Here is an 18,294-nt window from a genome sequence, read left to right on the forward strand (position 1 = left end):
GGGTTGAGACATGAATAACCCTGAACTGATGTTAATTTGCTAACCTGGGAATCCCACTCTGCAGTTCACCCCTCTGAGGAGAGCACCATAAAAGCAAATTTCTCACTTAGCTGAACAACATTAAACTAAAAGTCTCATTGTTCACTACGAATGTTCCTAGCCCTCTCTCTTTTGGTCATTTGGAAGTTATCAAGCAAACTGAGAAAATCCTGCTTAAAAGAACATCCCAAACATCATGCTGTTTGGGATGAACAAACAATGCAAAACAATAGAAAACTGCGCACCAAAAAATCAGCCTTCCGCTTCAGGTGCTTATTCAACAAACATAAACATCAGCATAAATATACACACAGAATTTAGTTTTTGTTTACATTTTTCAAAATCATTCTTTATTACACTGTAGACTGACAACATTTCTGGGTCATAACAACTCATAAATGGTTTTAATGTATTTTACATTTACTGTGCCACAAGTAGTAGCGGGGTGACATCTCAGTTCTTCACAACCACCATTCTTCGTTAGGACAGTATAACTATTTCAATAAAATATTTTAAATTTTAAGAAAGATTATTATAATGTTTGTAGGAAGACTGTTATTATAAGTACTTTATATTTTTATCAGTAGTTCAAGGGCAAAAAGTGTAAACATTTCATTTCTCGCCATTATCAAAAAAATGACTTATTAATCAAGCATTTTTGAAAACTTGTCCCTGTGTTTTAATCAGGGTTACGTTCAGTTCTGAACTGAGTTGAGAACTGATGATTAGTTCCAGTTCCATTCTTGGAATTTGCACTGGAGTGGAAATCGCACATGCAGAATTGAAAATGAATAGGAATTCACTTCAAAAATAATAATTAAAAAAAAAAAAAATCATTAGTTCTAGACAAAGAAATCCAGAAATACAAAAAAATCTAGATGCTAGTCATTTTCTGTAACTATGATTTGGAAAATAGAGTTTTAGTTTGAACTGTTTTCAAGTTTTTACTAAAATTTTAGTTGTTAAGTGTTAAGTAAGATACCTGTGTTACAAAATATGAAAAGAGAGATATGAAATGAGATACTGAATGACAGAGGACTATGCAGCAGTCTCTTCACTGAAAAAAAAACAAACAAACAATTATCTTTGTAGATTTTTTTGCAGAACCGAGGCACTTGAATAGTTTTGTGTTTGTTTGTTTTTTTAAATCACAATGTCTAAGGAATTCGGTCAAAGTGAACACTATATGTCACTAAATCACTGACGTACAACCAACACAATGAAAATGACGTTTGTGGTCCCTTCCCATACAGCAGACAATGAGCATCTCATTCACTCAAACTCGCGTGCACATTTATATAAAAATACAGCACAGATAGCCATATGCACACACAAACACCCACCAAGAAAGGTGAAAAAAATAACTCTTTATCTTTAGAACTGTGTAGGGAGATTTAGAGACAAAAGGATCATAGTAAGCAGTCTGTGTGTGTGTTTGTGTGTGCATCCAAATAATATGCAAAAATATGGAATACTATCAACTCAGCCTCCATATATTACTTAAGACACTGAATGCCTGGAGTAATATATGGATTATGCGCATAATATGCATAATGTGCATTACATGGAAATGTCATGAAGTTCAAGTTCATATATTACTGTCAGCGACGTACTATATGCTTGCTCTAAGCAAATTTCTGTAGCTTTAAGGGCAAGTCCCATTGGGGCCAAATTAATATGGAATAAGGAATCTTCAGTTTTACAGGCCATCTTTCTTTGTCTTACAGACACAGATGGACTGATCCAGAGTCAGGGATCGACAACTCTATTGGCCAGTATAGTACCGGGTGGGGACGAAGGGCATCTTACTGACCACGGCTGGTACCGCCTTCTTCCTCACTTCCACCTGTAACGGCGTGCCTACTTTACTGAAGCCCGCCTCCACGTAACCCATAGCGACGTTCTGTTTTAGGCATGGGGAGGGGCATCCACTGGTGACCTCACCTGCAATGGGAAGAGTGAAGGTGAGGGTACAGCACACGTTGAAGACAAATTCAGAGTACATACAATGTTCATACAATCTGATAGGTAATATACATTACTGGAATCAACTATAAACATAAAGGCTTGCTAAAGGATCACTAAAAGGATTGCTATCACTAATAGCACTGGGGTAGTCGGTTGATGCAATAATTAGTCCGTTGAAGGCTTCTATTTTGATAAGGAATGCTGACCTCTGGGGTGAGGCTTGAGCACTAGCCTGCCAGGCAAGTAGCCTCACATTTCCACAAGCTAAGCAACTACTGAGATGTTAATAAGCTAGTCAAGTTTCTTGGGCAGTCTAAAACTGATTTGAGCATGCTTTGAATTACTACAAAACTATTCAGTTACAATGTGGTTTTTTTTTCCATTTGGGACACAATGCTCAGTTGAGCACGTTTAAATCATTTCGTCTGCGGCCAAAAGGCATCTAATAGCGTCTAAAAGCACAAAAAACTGCACGAACCGCAAACGCGAAGCCTGGAATTTTGAGAAGAAAAACGTATGGGAATCCTCTAAAGGAGACCTCAGCAGTGGTGGGAGGCTTTCAAGTCCTGACCTGTCTTTTTCACTCATCAGCACTTGTCAGAGTGTGGCTGACTAACAGCCGCCTGGGCTTTGTTAAAGTGAAGTCATCCTCTGAAAACAGTGAAGCTACATTTGGTGTGTTCTTTGCTAGAGCGAGTTAAGTTGTCAGACCTATCGTAAGCCGCTCCGGTGTAGATTGTACTTCGTTGTTCGTGATTGCTCATATGAAAATTATATCACAACCAGTGTAATGTTTTATACAATGCATTAGGCCTTGCCCGGAGGAAAACTGTTTCACAATACCTATCAAGTCCCGTACAGAATGGCTCAGTGTGAATGCAAATAACACTCCACCCCAGTTACGATACTGATATTCAGTCGAGAATGAAAGATATTACATTACTGATCATTAGGGCTGAGCTGGACTTACAGACCTAAGGCAGAGTTAAGATCTGTTTATTATTGTACATGATTAGAAAGACAACATTAGGGGGAGATTAACTGTGATTGGTGGGGATTAATGCTAATCTGACCTATGACTCTCCCGTCGGGAGCGAGGATGGGAGTGTGCTGGCGCACTGGGGGTCCTGTGGAGATTAGGCCAACCCTCTTCCTCTGGGTCTTCGCTTTGATCTGAGGGACAACGATGTTTGCCCCTGGGAAGTCCTTTGCCTGACGACGTCGTTTACCTTCACAGACAAACGCATCCATCGGTACATAAATACTCAGACAGGGAATCACAAAGAAGAACACATTCAGATACATGCACATAAAAGAAAATAAACCTAATGAGAATTTTAATTCTGGATCTGCGGATGGATCCATGACCCAGCCGCAGGGTGCAGTGACCGAGGGAACTAAAGTGAGCAGAGACGGGGATGAATGTGAACAAGGAGACGTACCTATGGTCCACACGAGGCTGGCTTCAACAGGCGTCGTGTTCTCATCAATGTCGTTGCCGTAGAGACAGAGCCCAGCTTCAAGCCTCAGGCTGTCTCTAGCACCAAGGCCGGCTAGCTTGACCTCGCCGTTGGCCAGGAGACGTTCTGCCAGAGAAACCACATCCTTACGCGGCACAGAGATCTGAACGAGGCACGTACAAACACACAAATAAAGAATTATTCCCCACTATAAAACACGTACACCCAAACAAACAAACAAGTAATAAAACAAAACAACGACTATTCAATCTGGGCTCACAAGTTAAAAAAAAAAATCATTTTGAGATAAGTCAATTAATTGGGGATTAATTGTTGACTTTGACTCTCCGTCCGTTTCCCTGAAATGAAAATTGAAATTGAAATAAAAAGAAAATATGAAAAGAGTCGTGTTGAGTGAACCCTGCATTTCACATAAGCAACACATTAATGGCACAATTATACTGAGCCCTAATGTACCTATAATCATAATGGGTAGAGCTATTATCATTAAAATGTTGATAATGTCACATGTTGATAATGTCTCATACACAGCGGCAGATTCATGTTTGTAAACACACACCTCCACTCCATCCTCTCCGGTGTATCCACAGCGTGTGACCCTGCAGCCCGCAATGCCAAACACTGGGGTCAGAACACTGGTCATAAAGGTCAGCTTACTGAGGTCATCAGGCACACCAGACTGCAGAACCTGTGCCATTGTTGGACCTAACACACACGCACACGCACACACACATGCGCACACACACAGGCACAGACAAACAAGGTTACACCCACGCGCACATCCATCTCCTGAAAACAGAACTGTATGAAAAACATACTGCCACAACTAAGGAGTAGACTTGTTACACACACTCATGCATACACACATCCCCAGTGATAACTCAGCCTCACCCTGCAGTGCAATCAGGCTCTCCTCCAGAAACTCCAATTCAACATCATGTCCTGAGGCTTTAAACTCCTGCAGTTTAGCCTGGAACAAATAACACAAACAAATCAACCACCAGGCTCCATTTCACTAACAAGAACACAGAACAGGCTAATTAACAGCAAATTACTACAAAAATACTGCTCTAACGACACGATTAAGAACTGAGAGCAAAAAAAAAAGGAGTACATCTCAAATTCTCTCTGGCTTGGAATGTTAACTGATGTTTAAGGGGTCTGGGAGGACCCCATGTGGTGAACTACAGAAATTAAAAAAAAAAACCATAACCAGGACCCAGGCAGAAACCTCTGCTTTTCTGTTAGCCTTGTCTATCAGACAGAAACCGCCAGAATCCTACTGGAATTCTTGTCTTGGAATCTAGGCTCTCAGCCAGTGTCACTCACCTTCATATGGGCGGAGTCTTTGTCAGCACACCCAGCGTTAGAGACCACATAAAGGTAGCCTTGGTCTGTCCTAGTGACAATAAGGTCATCCATGATCCCTCCTTTTTCATTGGTAAAGAGAGAGAGTGTCCCCTACAGACAAGTTAGAGAAAGTGATGAGAAAGAAAGAGTTCGAAATTTGAATTTGTCAGCAATCGTTCTAATTGATTTTTCACTTGACACATCTAATGAAGTTTTTGCCCTTTCCAAAAATATCACAAAAATGTCAAAAATCAGTCACTAAATTCCATTGTGGGGTTTTTTTTTCCCCACAAAATCAATCATTCACAACGGTGTTTAAATTTGGTGTCAGAGTGGTAATGAATGAAAATACTGGTATCCATTTGGAGAGAGTTTATTGCTGTTGACAGTTTCTTCTAGAGAGAAACAAACAATGTGAGTATACAAAATGGTGAGATTTGCACACAGTAGTGTCTTTGTCCTTTTTACCTGGTTGTCCTTCAGTTCTGCAATGTCCCCCACTATCAAAGACTCCATGAACTTTACTCTGTCCTTCCCATGGACTTTGGTCTGTTAAAAATAAAACCAAAAGAACATACATGATTATGAGAAGACATCAAATATTCACCCCCTCCCCCTAAAAAACAACCACACATAAACATACACACTCCATCACAAATTCACATCAGTGCAATTCAAATGCACAAACGCACATGACTTACCTGTAGCATGTGGCTAACATCAAAGATGGAGCAGTGTTGGCGTGTATGCATGTGTGAGTTGATATGGCTGTCTTTATACTGCACGGGCATGGACCAGCCTGCAAACTCCACCATCTTACCACCATGCTCCCGATGAAAGTCAAACAGAGGGGTCTGCTTCAAAGAACCCTGCATACGGAATTGCACACATATAACAGAAGAATATCAAAGATAATTTACATAGTTCATATCTCATCAGCCTGTGGGAGGCATCTCCATTCCTTTTGGTACCTACAGGTATTATTGTATGCTAATTAGCTCAAATCTATAGAAAAATAACTAAATACATGTTGCATACAGTTTTAGGTGTCAAATGTATGGTCATTAATGAAAAGTGCATGAGTAATCTTAAATGCAGATTTCGAAAAAAAATCTCTGACAGACCTCAAAATTATATTAAACTAATGCACTGTCACAATCAAATCCATGGAGGCTCTTATTTTGGGAATTCTGAGCAGGTGGAATGCACCTTTGACCCCGAAACCAGCTTCTACTGGCGGCTTATCAAGGGGGCTGTGGTGCTGCTGTGTCCCTTTCTACAGTTTACGAAACGAGTCCAAAGTCACTTGAGAAATCTTGCTGAATATATTTAAACATACCTAATATTATAGCGTGTCCCAAATGGCCGAAGAGGAAAATAAGGCTATAAAGGAGGAAGTGTGTTTCATTGACTCATTAGGAATTGCTAGGCAGAGACAGGCGCGGACAAACATCATAAACGGATGGACGCTCTCGTGCTCCTTATTAACTGCCTCATCTGCAACAACTCGAGCGAAAGAGACCTCGCAGCGGACTGGAAAAGTGGACAGATGTCGCGTTCATCATGCATGAGTGATAGAATACACTTATTACTGAGTGCAAAATATTGTAAATTTATAGCAATCAAAATAGGATTTCTCGGCATGTTTTATGAACAGATTACCTAGAGCTCTGTCATCGGACGAGAGCCCCTTAAGTAAAACATGCAAAATCAAGACCAAAGAGTTATGATGTTTAATTTAACGATGCGTGCATAGTTCGTTGGGAGGTCCACAGAGAACAGCATCCATAAAAAGTTACTATTCTACTTGTTTCAAAATTTGGGGGTCTAACAATCTCTGCTAGTTACTTTGACGGTACCTCTGATGTTGATGCATGCCTTTGCTGCCGCGCCGCCGTTTCACTTCCAGCAATCCGTAGCGAATCCTTGGTTATTCGGTATCCGAACCCATGTCGACCACAACCGAACACACGAGCCAACATTTTGCTTTACTTCGAAATGGAACGCAGGGTCTTGCTTACCAGCCACACTTTTCCCCAATATCTTGTTCTTTGGACTCCGCACTTGAAATTGTGCACTCTCTGCATAACGAGACTGAGTAACCGTAAAAAGTGAGGGGTATGTTGGGAAATGTAGTTAATTAGAGTCGTCTATCCACCTGTAGTCCACAAAAAACTTGGTTAACTCTTCCTGCTACATGGAAAGTTACAGACCAGTTCCTTTGGACAATGTGACGATGACTTAAGAAGTTAGATGTTCATTTTTAATTTCCCGAAAGAGAACTGTAAATATTTGAGAGTAGAGGTTTACCATGTAAAACAGGCCAACAGACAATTTACTGTAGTGTATCAAAGGTATCAATTAACGTGTGTATCAATTAACGGATCTCTGACCACGGTTTTTTTAAGATTGGCTGCTATTACGTTAATGTGATGTTAATAGCATTTTTTTGTGTGTGTCCTCTCGCCTTCTACGTGTATATTTTAAGACACGTTGGCCATTTTGGCCTTTTAATGACGAGGGCCCCCTAGTCTCTTTGCCGTCAAAATTGTTTTCCCTGGTATAATTGAATCATAGCTTGGGCAAGGTATCTAATAATATCCCCCAGCCGCCCCACGCGCAACAGTTTCTATTTTGGGTTTGGACTTTCTGGATGAGCAGTGGACTCGCTGGTTTAGGGGACAGACACGCGCTTGAAGACATACAAAAACACTCATAACTTCTTTGTAATTATCGGACGTCCTAAAACAACTCTGCTGGATTGGTGTGTCTCGCTGTCTAAGTTTTAGCTATTGGTAAATTGTAGTTTCCTCTTCAACTGCACGTTGACTGAAAATTGTTTCTAATGCGTGAGGCTTTGTTTCGGTGAAAGAAGTACTTCAGAGCCTTCACACGCGCTCAAACAGAAGAATACACTGTGCTCCTTAATTTTATGAAGATTCATTGACAAGGTAAGACTGCAGAGGAGTATCAGCAAGGCCTAACAATGTGGTTAGCTTTTCTTGTCATGATTAAACACGAAACAGTGATAGCCTATGTTAAATGAAGTGTCCATACAAACCGGCCCTCAGTGAAACTGAGCTAGCGAAAGGGTTCAGGTTATGGGGGCTATGTAACTTTCTCTAAGGTATGCTAAAGTCAATACGTATGTAGGGCACCAGAGATGCTTAGAAACCAGTCTGCCATAGTGTCCTACATACAGAAATTGTCTCAGAGCGTGGAAACAAAGCTACCACCGATCTTGAGTGCGAAACTCTTCGCCTGTTAATCCCCCATATTTTGCAATGTGTGGCTGTAGGTGAGCTTCTTAACAAGCTAGTTTTCAACATTCTGTAAGGGGTGGAATGTAATAGCATGCCTTACTGGCTTATAGGAGATATCAAACGAGGAAATAGTTAATAATTGTGTTTTTTTCTACATTTACTGTCTGGTCTTGTTTGTTTGTTTATTTGTTGTTGTTTTTTTGCTAAAGATGGTTTCTTGTGAAGGGTTGTTTCCAGGACCTGACTAATGTAGAGTTTATTTGTGTTTGAACTAACAAGAGGATTTGGTGTTACTTTAATGATATTTGTTTTCCTGGTATTTAAAACTGTTCCCTCCAGCTCCATTTAATGAGCTCCGCAAACTGATTTTTTTTGTTTGTTTGTTTGTTTGTTTCCTATTTTGTTTTGCTCTCCTGCCAAGAATATTGCATACTCGATAAACCTTTTTGTTTGGCATTGATTTGGAGTAACCTTGGAAGCCATTACAACGAAGACATGATCTGCAGTAGCCTTGAGCTGTTTGTTTGGGTTTTTTTTTTCTCTTTCTCTCTCTCTTTCTGCCTTATCTCTCTCACTGTACATTCACACGACTCCTCTTCTCTGCCCTCATCACTCTGCTCTCTCTGCCCATCTTTTTCACCTCCACCTCCTACAACAGGAGTGATGATAAAGCCTCCTCCGTCTCCTCCTCCTGCATTTCTGCGGATCAGCGATAGGGACCTTACTGAAATAGAGTTACATTCTGTTGACTCCATTAATGACCTTCATCGCACACACTCAGAACAAGCGGTCAAAGGTACCAGAGAGGAAAAGGAATGTGAGTAAAAAAGGAAACAAATATATTTTGACTATCTGATGGCTTAATATCAGTTGTATGAAAAAAAACAAAAAAAGAAAAAAAAACAATCAGCGCTGTTTTAATTGTAGGTCACAGGTCTTCCGGTCCTCCGCCACCATCTACCAATGGGAACCTTCAGATTCCAGACCGGCCTGTGGTCTGTCAGACCGGCTATCCAATGAGAAGGCCCCCACAGAGCCAAGTCAGCAATATTTGCACTCCCTCCAGGTGGCGCTATTCACTTGTGTGTGTGGCATTAACTCTGACCCTGCTCACACTCATACTGATCTTCAGCTTCTTAGGTGAGAAAACCCTGTTTACGGTCGAACCTCCACTTTTGCGGCTTTATCTTTCGCGGATCTGATTATTCGCGAGTTTGCCATCGATAATCAAACGGGAATATTTTTTTAGAGTTTTGCGGCCTACAGCAGAAAATCGCAGACAGTGCGCATAGACTAGAAATGTAAGGCATAAATGTAGGACAGTGTATTTTTTTTTTACTTTTTTTGTGTTAAATATGGGCAACAGTATTAAGAGTTAAGGTTTGGCGGGGCTTAGAGATATTCGCGGTTTTTCCACTTTCGCAGGGGTCCTGCGCCCCTCACCCCCGTGAACGTGGAAGGCCAACCGTATTCCTTTTTCCGTTTTTAATCGCTTTACCGCTGCTTGCTTTTTCACTCTGATTTCTTCAAGTCGTTATTAATTCACTCTGTGACCCCCCACAAACCAAAATAGCCCAGACGTTTTGCTGCAGAATGTTTCGGTTGATATTTTTTTTTGTGTGTGTGCGTGTGTTGGTTCATACGGTCCTTACAGTGCAGCAGCGTACGGCTCTGCAGACACTCTCGGAGACGGTGAAGGAGCGACGGGAGACTGCTCAAGAGATCTCCGTCCTCATCCAGGAACTTCTGGCTCTTCGGCGTAACCTTACGACGCTGAGAGGAAGCGACTGACAATGACCCAACCCCAGCCAGAGTGATACTGACTTCAGCGTGACCACTGGCAGAGACAGACACTGATCGAATGGATGAGGATCATCAGAAGAGCGGTGTGTTCAGTCAGTGTAGACTGATAATACCCGAACACTTCTGCCGACAGACAGTGATCGAACCAAATCATTATTGTCATCCATATCTTACATTCGCGGTCTGAAATGCACTCGAAACCAATCTGATGAAAGTCTCACAAGAGCCCAGGCATGCGTGAGAAAGACCTGAACCATATGCGACCACTACTGACCACAAAGAAGAGGAAGCACAAATTTCGCAGACTGCAACCAACCTCAACCGTCAAGTATTGCAACTGGTGATCAGGAGCCTGGAGCTGAAGAATGCATAAATGTTGAAAAGCTTGAAATGTCAATCCACTGGATATATATCGACAAACACAAAGGGACAAAATATTGACGCACATACGATTGTACCATCTGTAGGGAGAGTGAACACACTTCCAGTCTTTTAATCAATGTCTTTATTCAGTGACAGCATCTAGGGGATGACACCTTCTGGCAATATTATGATCAAGTACAGAGACATACCAGAGCTTCTGTCATAAGGAAATGGTCATTTCAGATAGAAAAGAATGAATGGACATGATGGAGTAGTTCAGTCATAGCTCAAAATTTATGATAATAATGTCTCTAAGGGTGTTTTGGGTTGCCCTCATGATTAGCCAATCATGGTTTTGTTTTTATTTTATTCAGTATTTAACAGGCACTAAAGATTTATACACCGAGATGATAACATCATAAACAATAAATACACAAATAAGAACAAAATGATACCTCTGTGTATTTATATACTGTACTTGACAAATTTGTTTGCAAATTAATAAATTGTGTCTTACAGCTGTCTTTTAAAAAAAAAAAGAAAGAAAGAAAAGGTATTTTGCCGTTGAACTGAATATTTGAGAAGTGGTTTCCAAAATTTCCAAATCGAAACTTTCAAAGCTAAAGTGTTTGATCACACCATTCTCCGCTCCAGTGTTTGAAACACACACAGCGGAATGCTGAGCGTAGCTCGTGGACGGGTTTGCTGCCGGGGTCAACGAGAGGGATCATGTGATCGGAGAGCGGGTCACGTCTGGCGCAGCGTCCGTTCCCGTGACACACTGACTCGCTGCAGCGCTGTACGCCCCTCCTCAGAGAGTCCACGTACAGCCCCAAAACCGAAGTAATGTACTCCCTCAGCAGAATACACTGGTGCTGAGTTACACAGACGGACAGAGTTACTGGATATACCTACACATTCTTCTACAACTTTACCATTTAGTGAATATAAAAAGAAACCACACGTAATCTTCTACTGAGTATGGCTGGCAGGGTGTGACTGAGAGAGAGTTTTTTTTTACTGGCTTCATGATTCAGAATATTTGAAGCACTGACCTTTGACCTGGCGAAACTCAGGCTTCCCCAAAAAACCACGCCCTGAGTCCCTAGTGCTGCACATTCACCAAGTGTGTTCTCTAGGTCTGTCTGCAAACACACAGCACAACAGTGTTGACAAATGTAAATCCAATATATTCAACTGTTAATCATCATTTTTATGTCAATAAGAATTCCACTCCTGATTAACTTTCACAGCCTTCAAAGCCAAGGATGTAGGGCATCGATTTCCTCTGCTCCAACAGAAAGTTTAAATTTCAGAGAAATATGAATGAACATAAACCCACGTTTGAAAAGCTTTGAATCATTACATAAGCTTGACGTCAGCAGAAACCTGAGGTGGAGTAAGAGGGGTAGTGTGGGAGCTCTATTCTTGGCCCAGCAGACAGTCCCTCACAGAGGGTGATAAGACCAAGCTCAGAGCCTGAACCTGAAAAGAACATCCTTCTCTGAGCCCAGAAAAAGAGAAGTCATATGACTGATTTGATTGTTTGGTGTGAGCTGGCTTATGCCACTTCCAGCACCTTCATGGCTACGTGCTTGGATTGTATTTTTTGTTGGATTGTATTTCTCCTCACTTGGGAGTCACTTTAGGTGAAAGCCTCTACTAAATGAATAAATGTAAAGTAAATGTGTGAGCCTCAGTGGTCAGTCTCTATCCGAAGCCTCATCAAATTCATAGAGTCACCAACTATTGCACAGCATTAGGCACTGTGCTCTTTGTTATATCTGCTTTGAAAAGTCTTCAGGAGTTACTCTGATAGGGGACGTCTTTAACACTCATTCAGCGTAACAAGGAGGAGCCCTCAGTCTGGACGCCATTGATATTCCTGGGTCTTTAGCACAAGCTAACGGTACACATAAGCCTGGGTTCTCTAGAGTCTGTGTTTTTCCCCTCTCATCAACAGGCACTCATATGTCACAGTTGGTATGCAAGGACCAAAGCTTACTGAGCGTTATGTGTTTCCTAAGAGTGACGTCCATACAGCAGCTTAACCTTTGGTTACACCATGCTGACAGTCCATTTGTTCAGTTGTAACGAGGTCTCAATTATTCATTCAGTGGTAAACAGATGTTTGTCTAGGTTTACACAATTTTTTGTATCAAGGTTTTTCATAAAATGTGTGTGTGTCATACCTGGTTCAAGAATTGCAGTGTGTGTGTGAAGGCCAGCCTGGTGTAGGGAAGCACAGGGAGAGCTTGAGAGCCCAGTGCATGCTGGGATGCAACTCTGAGGGCCTCCAGCACTCTGTGACGTACCATAAGCCTGGCATTGTTGTGCCCTGCTAGTCGTCTATGTACGTATATACTTGGAAAAAGAGCAGTGGATTGCTGCCATAGCCATGCCAACCTGTCATTCCTTTGTTCTGTGCCAGGGTGGCACTGCCCAGTATAAGTACGCTTGGTTTGCCCGTTGTTGTTATAGCAACCCGGGAAGCCGTAGTAGCCCCAAAGCCCCGACGGGTGCAGACGCACTCCGAGACGCAGCGTCTCCGACATAAACGACCTCGCTTCTTGCTCAAACTCTGCCCTTGCGACCGATTTCACTTTTTCCAATGACCATTCCGGATGGTTCTGCCAAACTAGGTCTTCAGACAGTGTTTGGTACACCTGCTTAGCGCCAAAGTTACGCCCCCATATGGGTCGCCACGCCTCCCAATCCACCACAGCCAGACCACGGAAATTTCCCCCCAAGAGCGTGCGGATCTGCTTCTCTGCTAACTGGAGGTGTTTCTTCAAGTCTCCCAGTTGAGGGAGGCCACCGTTCACACTAGCCCCATCGCGGGTGATGTACGGATACAGGCCAAGGCGACGCTGGTAAAATATGCTCATGTTCTGACCCAGGAATTTCTGTTTTCGGTTGTGTATAATACTGTACTGGCTCAGAGGCAAATGTACTCCATATCGTTTCATACAACGGGCAGTGGGCATGTTCCACACCACGGAGAAAGCATGCTTCTTGGGGACAGACCCCGTCCTCGCTGCCTTATCAAGGTCGGTGTGATTGAGAAACAAGTCATCCAGGGTCAGTGAGGAGGAGAAGAAGAGAAAGAGGCAGTACAGATGAGAGGAGAACCTCTTGGGCATGGCTGTGCCTCCTGTGAAACACACACACACACACACACACACACACACAAATAAACGCAAAATTATACTCTGTCATATCTGAGGGACGTTTTTTCCTAAAAGCAAAGAAGAAACACCAGTTTACTAAAATATTTCCTCTCGCTTATGCAAGTGATCCAGTGTGACATTTTAAAACTCACAGTCACATAAAAATATGTTATCAAAGTATATTTATAATCAGCACACAGCATCTAACTGCTAACTCAGCTGATAATTCTAAGAACTTCTCTGAATTGTGAGTATCTTTTCTCAAAATTAACTACAAATAAATTCTTTCATTTTCCACAAATTGCTGATTCTGTTGGCTGACGGAGCACTCTTGAGAGCATAAATGACTTGAGTCGCTCACTGAGAGCTGTCACTGAGTTGCAAAGATACAAACACGACTGAGAATTTAGAAAAGAGACTTTAATTCAAGATCTTGAAGCATTTCAAAAACATCAGGCACTTTCACATGATCTCTGCTAACATTCTTTGGTTCAAAGAACAATTACAAATAACAAATCTATTAATATTAGACTTTAAAAATATCTTTGATCATTTAACATGATTGTCATTGTATTGCAGTTCATCATATAGAGGTATGTTCTCTGTCCACAGTTAATCCAGTGTCCTAAAAGTCCTTGGCCAAATCCAGAGGATACTGATGATATCAGAAAAAAACTTTGTTGTCCAGCCAGTGAGCTGTTACATTTGTCTGATGGTATGTTTGGGCTGGGAAAAGAGGAGGGTAAACAGAGAGAAAGAAAAAGAGTAAAAAAAAAAAAGAGCAAAACAGAGAGCAAGACGGAAAGAAAGAAAGAAAGAAAGAAAGAAAAAAAGAAACCACTCATGTAAATATGACTGATGTGTGGGTTATGATATGAAAAAAACACGTGTCTGGGTGTGATAGATATTATCATATACAGTAACATTTTTAGGGTGTGGGTGTGTGTGAAGACTCAGCCGGTAGTAGCAGTGTTCTTGCACAGTGCTCAAAAGTTAAGCAGTCTTTAGATATCCTTGTGCATCCAGAAGATGGGCAAACCTCTGTTGTCTGTGTATGGAGTCTGCTCCAGTGTCTGAACTACTGGAGTCCAAGACTGAGGCTGGAGAGGAGGTGGTGGAGGGGAGGAAAGAGAAGGAGCAGGAGGAGGAGGAGGTGGTGGAGGGGAGGAAAGAGAAGGAGCAGGAGGGGGAGGTGGTGGTGGAGGGGAGGAAAGAGAAGGAGCAGGAGGGGGAGGAGGTGGTGGAGGAGCAACAGGAGGAGGTGGTGGGGGAGGCAGAAGTGGAGAGGACAGAGAGAGAGCAGGTGGAGGAGGAGGAGGGGGAGGAGGTAGTAAAGCATTTGAAGATGGAGCGAGAGCAGTAGGTTGGCCTTGGTTGGGTGTTTTTGAGACAGGCCTAGACGCCAATCTGGCAGATTCCCCTTGGTTCTCTGACGTCCTGCAGAACTTGTGTAGAAGCTCCATGGGCATGAACGAGGCCAAAGCTCCAACATTCTGCACTGGAGTAGACAACACAAAGCCCAGGTGTGCATAAAAGTGCTGCTTGTCATGGGTCGTCAGACACAGACGCGTACAGCCCCTGCCACGGGCGTAGTTCTCCACCCCCTCCATCAGGGCTCTGCCGTACCCCTTCCCGCGCTTCGCGCTCGAAACCACCACCGACTCCACGAACAGGCTTCGGCTGCCCAGCACGCGAGACAGACGGGCGTGGCCCAGCAGTCTACTTTGGCCACGCCCTCCTTCCATAAGAAGCAGGCAGACAGGGAACTCATGGCAGGATTGTTTAAGGGAATGCACACGGGCACCAATGCTCCTTTTCCACTGTTCGTTTAACAGTTCGGCACACGCCTCCAGCTGGTCCCAGTGTTCATGCAGCGGCACCACACGCAACTCGCCATCGCACCTGCAGGTCGACCCCGTTCCCCGAAACAATTACCACCGACGGGGCATGGGGTCAGGAGAGAGGCCAGAGGTCAACGACCTGAGCACGGTAAATTAGCTTTGATAAGAAAGGGCCATTACAAACGCCGAGGCATGGTTTAAATATACTGTAAACAGTTACATCTGACACATGAACGCTGGTGACACAACTATGTTTTCAAAACTAATTTGTACTTTATTTTTTATAAATTACACAGTAAATGAAGAACCATGCAATGCACGAGGTTAAAGGGAGCAAGACAGATGCAGGCGTTTGATCGCACGTGTGTAAGACAGACAGTTTTCTGGCCATGATCTCCAGCTCATGCACCACTGCAGATTAAAAAAAAAAAAGATAAAACGACCATCGAAATCTTCGGGAGTGCCAAGCAGTTCAAGCACTTAGTGAGTGAAGCAGGTGCAGTTTCAAAACAAGGTCCTTTTACACCGAGGCCACTGCCTAGATGTAAAGCAACAGAAAGGCTCTTCGTACTTAAAAGTTCAATTTCCAGATACCAACAGAAAAACCCACTGTGAACCTGTTTCCATTACTATATATAGTGAAGTGTGTGATGGTTTTTCATTTCAGCTGTCTTATGTAAAGTGCTCAGAAAACTATAGAAAGTCTCTGCAGCTGAAAAAATTGACGAGCTCATAGTCAAATCAAAGTCATACATTTTCTTGAAAATTTCAGACCTAAAGTCTTAAAAACTCTGCCTGCCGGAACCCCGAGGTAAAACAGTTGATTACACTCAAAACTGAGTGACACAACACGGTATCTGGATTCGTTTTTAGGGAAGTTTCTTCACCTTGTTTCCCGACACATTCTATCTTCTCTTTCTGCAACACGCATTACACATTCCCGCTTGCCCGCCAGCGAACGAAAAAGGGCTTCCTTATTTGGTGGAAAGAACATTTTGAGCAGCTTTTTGGTCAAAAGGGGGCTAACCTCTACTGTTACCATGGCAACCGCAGTCCATCAGTAAAGAAGACAGAGCTGCCGACAGCTCGAAGTGTTATGATCGCGATCACACTCTCTGACCATGTCTCTGGTGCGAGTCCCTGGTGAGCCCTTCAACTCAAGCTTGCTTCACTTCTACACAAAGAGCCAAATGAATCATCTACCTTCAGACCAGATACTGCTCCAGTGAATGCTGCCTCATAAATGAAAATGAATTCTGTATCCATGTCATGTGTATATAGTAATATTTAACAGTTGTAAAATTTGAAACACTTGAATTTAGACACCAGCTTACTATAATGTAATTAACTCAGTTATGGATATCTAGTGGAGTAACTGCAACATAAAACCTGACTGCTGACTGGTGATACAACCGACACCGAACTCACCACCGTCCGTCTGAGGAGCAGAGTTTGTAAAACTTTCACATTAGTTTAATGGACTAAATGTAGAAAAATCATTTCTAGCTGTTGATTCATTCTCAGATGACACTTTTGATAGCGTTGTCAAAAAAAAGAAAAGAAAAAAAAAAGAGAGAAATGTCGTACAGTTAAAAGGTCAGGTACTCCACTCGTCAAAGTCAAACTCCACTCCCTTGGTGGAAGAAGTGAGTATTAATTCAACCCAGGCAAGTAGATTTTTTCTTTTCTCAAGTAGTCAAACAAATATTTGTCACATGTCAACAGGTCTTAGACAAGAACACGATGCAAAATAAAAACACTGAGTAAATTTCAGAGAGACTTACTTTCTGTGATGTGAGAGAGCCACGCAGAATGTATTGTGCTACTTCAGAAATACTGTTGAGTTAGTGGGATACGACCAGGAAACTAAAGACTTGACCTCAGCTGCTCAAGCAGGAACAAGTTAAAAGTCTAAGTGCTAATAAAAGCTAGGGTGACAATCGTGTGGTAGAATGTGTCAAAGCTAATATGTTTCAGAAACAAGAGATGTCATCCTATCTGGCCAATAAATGTGATATTAAAAGCTTAGCGTGTTATCATGAAGTCATCAGTTGGTTATCTTATGGGGGGGGTTACTGTGGAAATTGTAGGAGGGAAAAAGTTGTTGCATTATGGATGTGGCAACTCTCTTTCAGCAACCAAGTCTGTTAGGCAGTGTGTCTGCAATGCCTAGTTCTGCTGCATCCGTCCATGCCGGAGACAGTGAATTGAATGACAGCAAACCTCTGATCGCTAACAGATGTAAACGAATTGTATGTCAAACCCTCAGAAAGAACTCAGTATGACCACTAACTAAAAATAAGTAAAAAGTCGGTATGACGCACTGGGGAGGGAAAATGGGTTTGCGGTGTCCCACTGTGGCCCCTTAACAGTCACCTTAACTCGACTTGTCGGAAAGCCCGTAAATTAGACACGGGACGGAGCAAAGGCGAACTGTCAGATTTTGACAGGGAGAGGGCGCAACGAGCTACACAAGTTGACTCTACTCCATTTCTAAATATGGTATGTGTGTGGGACTCAACAGTTGTGCTGTATCGAAAATAATCACCATCTCTCGCATACCATTCCTGTATTTCGATCAACTTTAAAAGAGAGCCATTCTGTTCCAGTACATTAATCCCAAACCTGAGCTAAATCAAAGGAATTGTTTGGCATTACACACATCTGTCTCCGTGCATATGAGGAAAACGACTCCTCTGATGTGTGACTGAGACGCACTGATACATACATGTTACTCCGATCTTTCTTCTCTGTCCTGTCCGCCAGATACGTTGATGATTGTGCCAGATTTATCATCGACATTACCCAGGATCGACCTTAGAACTGTATATCAAACTAGCATCGCTAACGTTTTAGAAACCGGAGTTCATTTCTTGAAATGGGCATGTGTTATCTGCCGGTTGCAGAGAACAGTCGACAACCCTCTTGGTTGGCTAAGTTCGTACGGTGAAAAGAGACATATTGCCTACTAGTGGACGGGAGTGTATTTTCAACATAGGACAAGTTCTGATACGTG

General features: G+C 42.5%; 3 protein-coding genes across 3 annotated transcripts; all 3 read right to left on the minus strand.

Annotated features, from left to right (window-relative positions):
- Positions 1 to 384: 384 nt before the first annotated feature.
- Positions 385 to 6,902, minus strand: amt (aminomethyltransferase). Its single transcript, XM_030784600.1, has 9 exons — positions 6,698 to 6,902; positions 5,540 to 5,707; positions 5,307 to 5,387; positions 4,818 to 4,949; positions 4,380 to 4,458; positions 4,048 to 4,193; positions 3,450 to 3,630; positions 3,081 to 3,236; positions 385 to 1,983 (listed from the first exon to the last, which is right to left on the minus strand). Exons 1-9 carry the CDS (start codon positions 6,818 to 6,820, stop codon positions 1,805 to 1,807), a joined length of 1,245 nt encoding a protein of 414 aa, XP_030640460.1. The 5' UTR covers positions 6,821 to 6,902; the 3' UTR covers positions 385 to 1,804.
- A 3,985-nt stretch (positions 6,903 to 10,887) lies between these two features.
- hyal3 (hyaluronidase 3) lies at positions 10,888 to 13,410 on the minus strand. The gene is made up of 3 exons (XM_030785169.1): positions 12,460 to 13,410; positions 11,323 to 11,412; positions 10,888 to 11,142 (listed from the first exon to the last, which is right to left on the minus strand). Exons 1-3 carry the CDS (start codon positions 13,408 to 13,410, stop codon positions 10,888 to 10,890), a joined length of 1,296 nt encoding a protein of 431 aa, XP_030641029.1.
- Positions 13,411 to 14,441: 1,031 nt separating this feature from the next.
- Positions 14,442 to 18,080, minus strand: naa80 (N-alpha-acetyltransferase 80, NatH catalytic subunit). Its single transcript, XM_030785170.1, has 3 exons — positions 18,007 to 18,080; positions 17,655 to 17,711; positions 14,442 to 15,339 (listed from the first exon to the last, which is right to left on the minus strand). The coding sequence occupies exons 1-3, from the start codon at positions 18,078 to 18,080 to the stop codon at positions 14,442 to 14,444; spliced, it is 1,029 nt and encodes a 342-aa protein (XP_030641030.1).
- Between the last annotated feature and the right edge of the window lie 214 nt (positions 18,081 to 18,294).

Source organism: Chanos chanos, chromosome 9 (assembly GCF_902362185.1).
Source record: "Chanos chanos chromosome 9, fChaCha1.1, whole genome shotgun sequence".
NCBI classification, from domain to species: Eukaryota; Metazoa; Chordata; class Actinopteri; order Gonorynchiformes; family Chanidae; genus Chanos; species Chanos chanos.